General features: G+C 35.4%; 1 protein-coding gene across 3 annotated transcripts; it reads left to right on the top strand.

The window, feature by feature from the left end:
- Window positions 1–289: 289 nt before the first annotated feature.
- On the top strand, window positions 290–2,778 carry LOC113298596 (CASP-like protein 5A2). Of its 3 annotated transcripts, XM_026547377.1 has the most exons (5): window positions 290–451; window positions 547–831; window positions 1,596–1,728; window positions 2,386–2,600; window positions 2,640–2,778. In XM_026547377.1, the coding sequence occupies exons 2-4, from the start codon at window positions 602–604 to the stop codon at window positions 2,575–2,577; spliced, it is 555 nt and encodes a 184-aa protein (XP_026403162.1). In that variant the 5' UTR covers window positions 290–451; window positions 547–601; the 3' UTR covers window positions 2,578–2,600; window positions 2,640–2,778. The 3 variants fall into 3 exon arrangements, with proteins under 3 accessions (XP_026403162.1, XP_026403161.1, XP_026403163.1); XM_026547376.1 differs by having other exon boundaries at window positions 2,386–2,778; XM_026547378.1 differs by having other exon boundaries at window positions 296–451; window positions 538–831; window positions 2,386–2,778.
- Window positions 2,779–11,330: the final 8,552 nt, after the last annotated feature.

Raw genomic sequence — 11,330 nt, 5'->3', positions numbered from 1 at the left:
GTTCAGATAAACCTAAATAGTTCTTAATAATCTCTTTTAAAGTGTTGCACATTGACCCAAGAATTCTCCCAAAAATAAAATAAACGGATCGTCGGCAAACATAAGTGGCAAATAGTAGGAGTCCACCTATTCAAGTATAGCCTTGATAGAGACCCTGATCTTCATACGAGGGGTTTTAGAAATATTTCTAAGTGACCCTTTGTTGTGTTGTTTATCCAACAGCCCGCCACCCAACCAAAATTAGTTAGTGTAGCCCCAAGTTAAATCCTGTTAAAAAAGCCCATTCGTAGCTTACTTACAAGTTGCATCTCGGTTTGGGGGACCGTTGTTTTGGTGCATTTCATTCTTCGTTCTCTAGTCCCACTGTCTTGAAAGCTACACTTCTCTCTTCATTTCATCCCCTTGTTCATGAATTAGGGTTGGAAAATTTGGTTCGAAGGATAAAATCGAGGTATGTAAAGTTCGTGATAATTAATTCATTTACCTCTTCAATTTACCCTAATTCTGCTCTGTAAAATTTGACCTAATTTTGTAAAGTTCTTGTAGTTCCATGGTTATGGGTTAGGGGTTATATTAAGAATTGAAGGGGGTGAAAGAAGAGATGAACGTGAGTCATCCAACTGTTCACCCAATAGAAGCTCCACCACTTACAACGACTGATGGTGGTGGTGTAGTTAATGAAGTACCAGTTAGAGTAAGAATGACAGATGTTCAAGGCATGCCGGGGACTTTAGGAGGTCTTTTGTTAAGGATTTGTCAATTCTTTTTTGCAGTTGCTGCTCTTTCTGTTATGACTTCTACTAGTGATTTCGCTTCTGTAACAGCATTCTGGTATACTCTTCTCTCTTTCGATATGATCTTCAGTAAGCAATTTATGTCGTTGTTGTTATATTTGTTTTTTTTTTTGAAACTGGAATATATATTAAACCCAACTGTACAGTACAACAAAATGGGGCTATCCTTCCTCTACAGTCAGGAGGATTAAGAACCCAGAATCTAGTTATATTGGATTTCCTAGCAAGTTTAGCTAGAGAATCTGCTGCTGGATTACTTTTACACGGAACATACTTACAATAAGCCTGCTGCAACTCCAATAAGCCGTTTGTTCAATCTTTTACATAAGAAAACTGCGTCTATTGGATATTAGATACTTCTCCATATTTAAACACGCTAGTTGATACTAGTTCTGTACAATTTTGTTTTTGGAATTCGTTTTGATTTAAAATAAAATTGACTTCTCTAATATGGACTGTTAGACTGCTTTATGAGGAATTTCCTTTTTTTATGGACTCACACAAAGAGCTCCATTTATCTAGTGACAATACATCAAATTAGAATATGGTTACTCAGTCAGAACTCTCCTTTCAGGATCAACAAATTTATAAATCTTTCTGTGATACATGTCGCGGATTTGCTTATTGATTGTGATGCTCACGTTAATTGTCACTCGATGAGGATTTCCTTAAGATGCTTGTATGAATTATTATACTTTGAGGCTTTGTAATTGGTCTTTAATTTTTCTGCAAGGAGACAAACTGTTTTTGTGGTAAATTTCTGCTTAATGACGCTAGATTTTACTGTGTTGGATGTGTTAGTTACCTTGTTGTGGCGGTTGCGTTGCAAAGCTCGTGGAGTCTCTTGCTAGCCATGGTTGATATATATGCCCTTTTAGTGTGCCGTTGTTTGCGGAATTCTCGTGTTGTTGTTTTCTTCACCATTGGAGACGGGGTAAGTGCATAATATTTGAAGTTATGATGCTTTACAGTGTGGTGTTTAGTAATGATCATGTATAACTTCTTATCTAATCCATTAAAGAACCATGGGTTTTACAACTTTAGAACTTGATATAGGCTTATAGTAGTCCATACTAGGAACTCTGATTTGTTGGTGCTAATTAAACGTCAAATTGTAACTAATAACTTCTGTCACGGTGGGTGCTGATGTAAACTTTGATCTAATCTCAAGCAAAGTGGACTGGAAGAATATGTTGTGAAATTGGAGTTATTTCCTGCTCTATGGACACTATTATGTGGCTGATTGGATTCACTTTTAATTGCCACAATTCCACAAGTGGGCTTCTTATGCCGGCTAAGAAAGTAATTTCCATGTTGTGCGTGTGTAATTAAACTCAAGGTGTTGATAACTGATTTCTGTTTTCTTTCTTTTGGATGTTTATTTATTCAATCTAGTTGTTTGGCTTTGTTCTTAATCTTTGCCACTATCTAAACATATGTTTTGGATTATTTGCGTCTTGTGTAAGTTACATCCATAACAGTGAGGAGATACTAAGAGATGTCTTCATTTTTTCTTCTGATCTGCGGCTTTATTTTCTAACTAAGAATTACCTATTTGAATGTCTTAATTTATTTATTTTTTCTGATGCAGATTACATCCACATTGACATTTGCTGCAGCATGTGCATCTGCAGGCATCACAGTACTCATTGGGAATGATCTCAATGAATGTGGCCAGAACCATTGTGTTAGGTTTGAGACCGCAACGGCAATGGCCTTCTTGAGTTGGTTCACCGTGTCACCATCATTTCTCTTAAACTTCTGGTCTTTGGCTGCTCATTGAAAGGGAATTACGCAAATTTAACTTTTAACTTTTCCTCTTACTTTGCAAATTTAACTTTTAACTTTCCTTTTCCTTTTTGTTTATTGGGTGTTTACTTCTATTATTATACCACCAGGACTTAGATATTTGATTAACCCTCGGTATGTGTGTGTATATATATATATGTTTTTTTATGTATAACATATAGTTCTTTGCTTGACATCTTTCCGAGGCATTAGATCTACATACTTACTGTGTATTTTATGATTTCTCGAACCTGTCCAATATATTAGAATAATAACAAAAGGAAATAAAAAACACGGAAACACGCTCTGCCCTCTCTCCTCAATTCTTTTTCTAACGGCTACTTTTTCTCGAACCTGTCCAATATCTTATGAGTAGTACTTTTTGCTTGTGTTGATTCCTGAGCTAAGAGGGACTAAGTAATGGGAGGAATGATAAGTACTAATGGAGTTTTTGATTCAATTTTTTACCTGGTTTTTTTTGGTTTCAACAAATGTTTTTAGGAACAAAAATTTGAACCATGGAAGAATAAAGGCTGATTAGAGACTGTAGGGAGTCTTTCATCCAATAATTTTTTTCTATCTATTTGGGATTTTGGCTGAGTTCTTTTTCTTCTTTTCAAAACAATAGCATATGCATTTCATATTTCTGTCACCCGCCCTGCTGTAGCATCTCTTTGGTAGCATTTCATCTCATATTTTCGATTGGATTTGGTTTGCTTTATAAACTAGTAGTAGATAAACACATGAAATCGCTAATTTGTTTCTTTCTTAAATAAAAACATAACTTACATCATAGAAATAAATAGTTGGATAGGATCCTGAAGGGTAGGTTGTAATTTTCATCCTTCTTAATACTCGATCCCCTCCTATGCATCCTTCTTTTTCATTTCTTCATAGAGATTCTTACCTCGTTTCTGCAGATGTCGCCTTTCTCTCTTCTGAACATAGTAATAGTCAGATCCAAACGGCATTTCATTAAGATAAATTCGAGCATCTAATGATATCCCTTTCTCTATCTTAAATTGAATAACCCTCTTAGCGCAAGGACAAAGTTTCTCTTTCTCTTCTTGATTCAGATTGTAATAAGCCAAATACTGTGTTTGATTAGGATGAAGGAATGCCTCCCTGCGACATTTCGAACACCTAAAATAGTGGACTCGATGGAGATGATTTTCCCTGCATCGCATAATTCTTGTAGAGGATACTAATGCATCAAGGGGAACTTGTTTATGATCACATCCCATTTTAACTTCCTCTAGATCTCCCTATTGCTTACTCTCTTTCTCTGACCCTTATATCTCTTTGTGAATTGAGGTTTCTTACTTCTGTAGGAGTATTTAATCTCTTCTTAGAAGCCTATTTAAAGTGCATTGATGGAAAATCTTATCGTCTCTCCTAACTTCTCCGTCTGTGTATCTTCTGTTAGGTGGTTAAATTTCTAGATTCTTTGCTTCTACGAAAATTGTTTATAATTACGCACTTTGGTTTCTAAAACCTGTCCTTAGTCTTAACCTCTATCCTTTTGTCTACTTTTTTCTACGATTTGCTCAAGGCAATTAAGTCTCGCCATAGTGACTGCAAATAAGTACCTATAGTCTTTTAAAAACACAACTCAGAGGTCTGGTTGTTTTGCTTAAATTTAATGGATTGGACATTCTCTTAACCAAGAAATAACTTAATTACCATTAAAACTACATAGTGAGAAAGTACATTCCCCTTAGGCTATGCATAATCGTAGTTGATAAACTATTTGATCGACTTAAAGAAAACACACTAATAAGAGAAATAACTAGAGAAAACAAGCAAAGCATATTACTGAACACCCTAATACAACCTATTACATTAGAGAAAACACATTAATAGAGAAATAACTTCTTTGGGATAATACACTATTTCTCCCCTTGCATCTGCCTCTTTCGCTGCTTCATAATTTCCTTTTCCTTTATTCCGATTATACATGGCTTCCGTCTTGACTACATATCCATACTCAAAACTTGGTGGCATCTCGCTATATAAAAGCGTAGCATCAATTGGAAGCCCTCTCTCGATCTGTCTTTTTGTTGTTTTCCTTACCTCTTCATCCATAACTCCCTTTATCTCTGGCTTCAAATTGCAATAAGCTAAATACTTGGGTTGTTCAGCATGCATAAATAAGTCAGTACCGCATAAATAACAAAAATAATAATGCACCATGTGCAGATGATCATCTCTGCATCGCGTAACTCTTGTCATGGAGATTGGAGCACCTTCAGGAATAGTAGCATGATTACAAGCCATTCTGTGTTTTTTTCTCTAGTATTGTTTTGTTTCACTGAATGTTTTTTAGTTGCAAGATTTCCCTTTATAGTAGTCTAGGAATACCTCTCTTTAATGTTGCGTATACCGTTCTTCTTCTCTCTCCCTTCAATACCCCTCATTCATCTCCTTCTTTCCTCTGTGTACATCTTAAAATCTTTTGAAATTGTTATACGTCTTCTCTTATTAAGATTTGAAAATCTTATAATCTTATCTCTTCTATCTGTGATAAGTACCTCCTTTAATTCTTGGATATCTTTTAGTATGACATTAATGCAAATTATGACTAGTCTTATCAAAGTGTCTCTTACCTTCAAGTGTTTGTGTGCTCTAATTGCACTGATAAAAAACTAGTTTAGGGGCTAATACACGTAACCTTGTCTGTGTAGCTGTAACGCTACATTTCAACTTTTCTCTTCCTTCGAGTTTTAATACTTGTATTCTCCCTCAGTGTTTGGTGATGAGTATCCCCTAGTGTTTCTAGATACCTATTTGCATGGGTATAGGCATTTTTATTTTTAATTAAAAAATTGTATTCTTTGTTAATTTTCTCAGACCCATAGGTTAGGTGCATTAAATGCTTATGAAGACCTTGTTTAGGATTAGGCCCTTCTAAAAGTAGGGGTCATTTTTGTAATGTTTGTTTCTATGTTTTTAAGGATTAAAAGTTTTGCTTTTACTCTGTAGCCTTTGTGCGTTAGAGAGAATATGTATTAGGCATTAGAAGCCTTCCTTTATTTTTTGAACTTTATTTGAATTTCATAAACCTTGGTTTCCCCAAAGATGTTGAGTCAAAAAGTCTGCTTCTTCATCGTACCTTGGTTCTAGTTTATTTAAATTTTTGCTGTTGAATATCCATTGGACTAGCTTTCGGTGTATCTTTTTTCGATTTCAGTACCATTCACGGGTGCTGATCTCGTCGACCTTGGTGCCCTTTAGCCCCCATACCCATCTTTATTTGACTTACATTCCCATTTTGTTTTCCATTGCCTTAGTTTCTTCTTCTCTTTCGTTCTGTTTGCAATGGGTGAAACATTCAATCAAAATAAACATCTCAGTGGTGTTTTCTTAGATCAGCGACTAGCAAACCATAGTAATGTCGGTCTTCTACCTACACCCCCTTCCTTTATTAGAGATTTTGGAATCAAACAACATAGTATTCTTGCTAGGGTTTTTTCAATTGAGTGTCTTCACAATTGGGAAGTAAGAGGAGCACTAAATAATTTTTGGGGGAATCAAATTGTTTTCCAGATAAGGGAAGTAGATCCGAACCTATATATCATTACCTTTAGAAACAAGGAGGACTTTCACTGGATTTCTTCTAATGGACCCTGGTACCCTTTCGGCAATGTGCTTGCAGCTACAACAGCTTATCAAGGAATGAAAATCTCTACAGACTTGGTAAAAGAAATACCAATTTGGGCTTCTATTTCAAATGCCAAATGTGAGCATCGTAACGAGGAAATGCTAGGGATGATAGCAAGTAAAGTAGGACAGGTTTCTAGGATCTGTAGAGGGTATGACACACCAGACTGTAAGCCAAGAGTCCTTCTTTGGGTTAATATTGAGAAACCACTCATTCATCATCTTCTAGTTAAAGTAGGACGTTACCCTGTTACTTCCATATACTTCAACTACATCAACCTCCCCTCAAAATTCTGTTCTCATTGCCCAGGTTAGGACACAAAGTAGGTAAATGCGCAGTACTTCACGGAAGACCTCTGGAAGATATTTATGACATCTCAATTAATTCTCCTTACCCTAGTGACGATATGAATTGGTTAAATAATGTTTTAGTCCAAGTTTGGAACCTTAAAGGCAACTTTGATCATACTGGGGTACCTGTCCCTGTGCAAGAGTATTTAAACCAACCTAGAGTACGTGAAACATTCCATGACATCATTAGAACTTATGTCGAGGAGGAACCTGCACTGAGGGATGACAACCATGAAAACCTTCATATAACACAACCACCAGCAGTTAATTCTTATGAAGTTTTAGGTCCTTTTATCATTATTGAATCCTCATATTCTGACGAAGATATGCCTCTTGCTTCTTCTTATGTTCTTGGTAAATGAAGTTTTCCGTTTAACTTGCCAGAAAATTACATTCTGTTACCGTCTTCTGATGACGAATTGTTCCGGTCCGCTAACTCGGAAACTTTCCGAGTTTTGGCTGAATCGGAACCAGCCGCTATTGTTATTCTTGAGGCTGGTTCCGAACAGGATACGACCGGTTAAATCTTCTAACTCGTCCTCTAGGTCTAATAGCGTCAATTTGTTGGGGCTATTCCTTCTCTTCCCACTATATATACTTTGAAATCCCTAATTTCCCCTTCTCTGCCTGTAAGCTCTTCAATTAGCTCTACTTCTTGCATTGATCATAATTTTTGCATTGCGTCATCATTTCAAACTCCTGCAACTCAGCCAAAATCTTCTTTCAAAGTCTCAGTATCTGAATTTATTTCTTCCTCATCTTCGGAACAACTTTGTTCCTTTCCCTCTAGGAAAATCTTTTACAATTAATCAATAAGGATCAAACATTGTTGATCATAAATCAATCTCAAGTACTTATCAACCAATCCCTTTCCCATAGCTAGTCCCTCCAATGCAGATGGAAGAGACACATGTACTTCTCTTTTAAATTTCATTTAAGCCCTATTTTCATAATTTCTCTAATTCCTCTTCAAATTAAAGAATTGGTTCTCCTTAACTATTAAATCATTTAATTTGCTGCTTTAATTTGTTTGTACTGAGTGTGATTCATCTGCTTTCTTAACTTTTGAACCTCTTGTTTTTTTTATTGACATCCTTGCTCCCTTTTTGCCTTCATCATGAAAATCCTTGCCTGGAATGTGCAAGGTTGTAGAAACCCCTTAACCCAAAATCATCTAACCAATTTGCTCCACAAAGAAAAACCAGAAATCTTCTTTCTTTCTGAAACTAAAAATCAAAGACCATATTGTTGACCCTATAGGAACTGCAGGAGGCTTGGTTGTAGCTTGGATAGATGGATTTCACTTTGAAATAGTACAATGGAACATTAATATGATAAATATCATTGTCAAATCCTCTTTGGAGAATAAAAAATGGATTCTAACTTGTTTTTATGGCAGTCTTTATCCAACTAATAGGAACATAGCTTGGGATTTCTTAGCAGAAATCAGCAAACAAGTCTCTCAAAGAACAATGCCCTGGATAGTAATAGGAGATTTTAACATGATCTTTAACCAAGCTGAAAAATTAGGTAGTGTACCTTTCAATAAAACAAATAGTGTTTATTATGCAAATATCCTAGAAAGATCAGGCCTATATGATTTAGGCTATACAGGTAAACTTGGGACAACCATAGGGAATGGAACCAAAATATCCAGGAAAGACTAGATAGAGCAATGATCAATGCAGAATGACATAACCAAATCCCAAATGCTTCCCTTCCACATTTAGTAGCAGTAGGTTCTGATCATTGCCCCTTCTACTTACCTTAGACTCTAAATTCACAAAAACTGAATGTGTCTTTAAATTTTATGATACATGGTTAAAAGACTTATCCTGCCTTCAGGTAATTCAAGTTTCCTAAAGTGAACACACTGAATTAGATGCATCAACTAGTCTTGTTCATAACCTAAAACAAGTAGGGATAAATCTTGCTGACTGGAAAAAAACATCTTTGGCCTACCCTTCAGAAAAATAAATAAACTCCTTAAAGAAATTGAAAGATGACAATCCCAGAGAGTCACACTACATCAACAGAATAAAATTAAAGATAAGTTAAAATAACTAGGAGTCCTTTACGACACCCATGAGGCCATAGCTAAGCAACAGTCAAGGGATAACATAATCAATTTAGGAGAAAGAAATACCAAATACTTCCATACAATCATTTTGAGAAGGGGGAATGGAATACTATACAAAGTATCACTAATGATCAAAATCAAATTACTAAAGATAGGAAGGAAACTCATAATACTTTAACTTCCCATTTTCAACCTATCTTTTGTGAAATCACTCCAGAAGTAGAGCTATCTAACCCACTTTTTTCTGATATTCAAGCATCTGTTTCTACTTCTGATAATGATATAATTCTAGCTATTCCTTCTAATAAGGAAATCTTGTTGGTCCTTGGAAATATGAAACCTAATAAATCCCCAGGCCCTGATGGCTTCCCAGTTAGTTTCTTCACCCGTAACTGGCATCTGGTAGGTACCCAAGTAACTGAAACTATCCAAAATTTCTTTAAAGAGAAAACTATGAACCCTGACCTAAATATAACTCACCTCTTTCTAATCCCTAAAATAAAAAACTCTAAAAAACCTAGTCAATTCAGACCCATAGGACTGTGCAATACTATCTACAAAGTCATGCCAAATTATTAGAAAATATAATTAAACCAACCCTTGAAAAAAATTATATCTCCTTTTCAATCTGCCTTTCTATCCTCTAGACAAATCTCAGACAATATCATTGTTGCTCATGAGATTATTCACTATTTCAAAAAGAAAAAGTTAAAACTGGAGGTCTAGGTATTAAAATTGATATGTCTAAAGCCTTCGATAGGGTTAATTGGAGTTTCCTTTTAAATGCTTTGAAAACTTTTAGTTTTAATGATGAGGTGTGTAAACTAACAGAGCACTGCATCTCAACTACTTTTATTGATGTGATGTTAATTGGTAGTCCTGGAGAAATCTTTAAACCATTTAGAGGATTAAGACAGGGTGACCCATTATCTCCTTACCTTTTTATTATTTGCATGGAAATTTTTTCTAGACTCCTGCTTTAACAGGAACAAAATAAAATCCTTCATGGAGTTAAAATAACTCCTAAAAGTGAGCTTATATCTCACTTGTTTTTTGTTGATAATTGCCTCCTCTTTGTCAAAGATGACCTAGTGGAATGTAAGAATCTTTTAGACACAATAGAAACCTTTAGTAAAGTATCAGGTCAAGTTATCGACTTTGAGAAATCAGGAGTTTTCTTTAGTAAGAAAGTTGAGCCTAAGCATCAAAGGATGATATCCAAGCTCCTGAAAATAAAACATATCAATCTTAAAGACCCATATTTAGGAGATCCTCTGTTTATGGAAAAATCCAAAATAAAAACTTTGACTCCTATTCTGGAAAGAATAGAATCTAAATCCAGATGATGGAAAAATCTTGTGCTTGCACAACCTTGTAGATTTGTCCTTAATAGAGCAGTGCTTTCTAGTATTCCATCTTACTTAATGGGCTGCTTTGTACTACCAAAAACAATAACTAATAAGATAAATGCTATACAAAGAGACTTTTGGTGGGGAAAAGAGGCTGGAGGAAAAGGCTTCTACCCTAAAGCTTGGCCAAATCTCTGCAAACCTATTCTTAAAGGAGGGCTTAGCTTTAGGGATGCAAGAAAATTTAATCTAGCTATGATAGCAAAAGTAGCTTGGAGATTACTAAAGGAACCTAATGCCTTATGGGTCAAAACTCTAGGACCAAAATACTTCAAGAATAAATCCCCTCTTAGGACTAAAGTTAACCCTCGAAGTTCTTGGACTTGGAAATGCATACAGCAAGGTCTAGATGTAGTGCATAAATATAGTATTTGGGAAGTAGGTAATGGCGAAGATATCAATATTTGGGAAGATAACTGGATTCCTGGTTCAAACCAAACTTTACAGCATCTCAAAAATTCTAATAATAATCACCTTGTTAAAGTATCTGACCTGATTAACCCTGAAACTGCTACTTGGAAATATGCTCTTATCTGTTTTGTATTCCCTAGTAACATTGCCAATAAAATTAAGAAAATACACCTCTTTAGGGATTATCTTCATACCCTTAGGAAAGACCAATTAAGATGGACTCTAACTAAATCAGGAGAATTTACAGTTAAGTCAATGTATTAAAAGCTAAATGAAAATGGTTTGGATATTACTAGTCTGTCTCTTCCTGAATCCTTCTGTAAATATCTTTGGAGTCTTAATATCTCTGAGAGAATAAAACTCTTTCTATGGAAATGCTTACAGGATGCCCTTCCCACTAATGCTAAACTATACTGTAAAGTTAAAGATATTTCTCCTCTTTGTACTATGTGTAGGAATGATATTGAAACCACTGAACATATTCTCTTTCGCTGTCCCTATGCTGCTTCTATTTGGAACTCTGCCCCTGACCCGGTATCTTTGAACTTAGAACAGTCTACAACAATTTTAGATCTTTGTAAAACTTGGTTGAAAAACCCTAGGAAAGACATCCCCTTGGAAAATCTTCTCACAAAAATGTGGTTCATTTGGAAGGAAAGATGTGATAGAATCTTTGATGCTAAAAGTAAGGATAGTTCTGTTTTAAACTTAGAAATACTTAGACATATTGAGTTTTGGTCCACAAAAAAAGGCAAGACCTTGAGATCCAAACAGTAAAAGAAAAACAACTTTAAATGGAAAGCACCCAGCATGGGAAACCTGAAGTTTAATGTCGAT

Source organism: Papaver somniferum, chromosome 7 (assembly GCF_003573695.1).
Source record: "Papaver somniferum cultivar HN1 chromosome 7, ASM357369v1, whole genome shotgun sequence".
Classification (NCBI taxonomy): domain Eukaryota; kingdom Viridiplantae; phylum Streptophyta; class Magnoliopsida; order Ranunculales; family Papaveraceae; genus Papaver; species Papaver somniferum.
This window is presented reverse-complemented; position numbering and strand designations above follow the sequence as displayed.

What these genes read in the sequence shown, in the direction of transcription:
- LOC113298596 (XM_026547377.1), top strand. Translation starts at nt 602, where the DNA reads ATGAACGTGAGTCATCCAACTGTTCACCCAATAGAAGCTCCACCACTT. An exon ending in GCTTCTGTAACAGCATTCTG is followed by an intron (nt 832 to 1,595) that starts GTATACTCTTCT and finishes TGGATGTGTTAG; the next exon opens with TTACCTTGTTGTGGCGGTTG. An exon ending in TCTTCACCATTGGAGACGGG is followed by an intron (nt 1,729 to 2,385) that starts GTAAGTGCATAA and finishes TTTCTGATGCAG; the next exon opens with ATTACATCCACATTGACATT.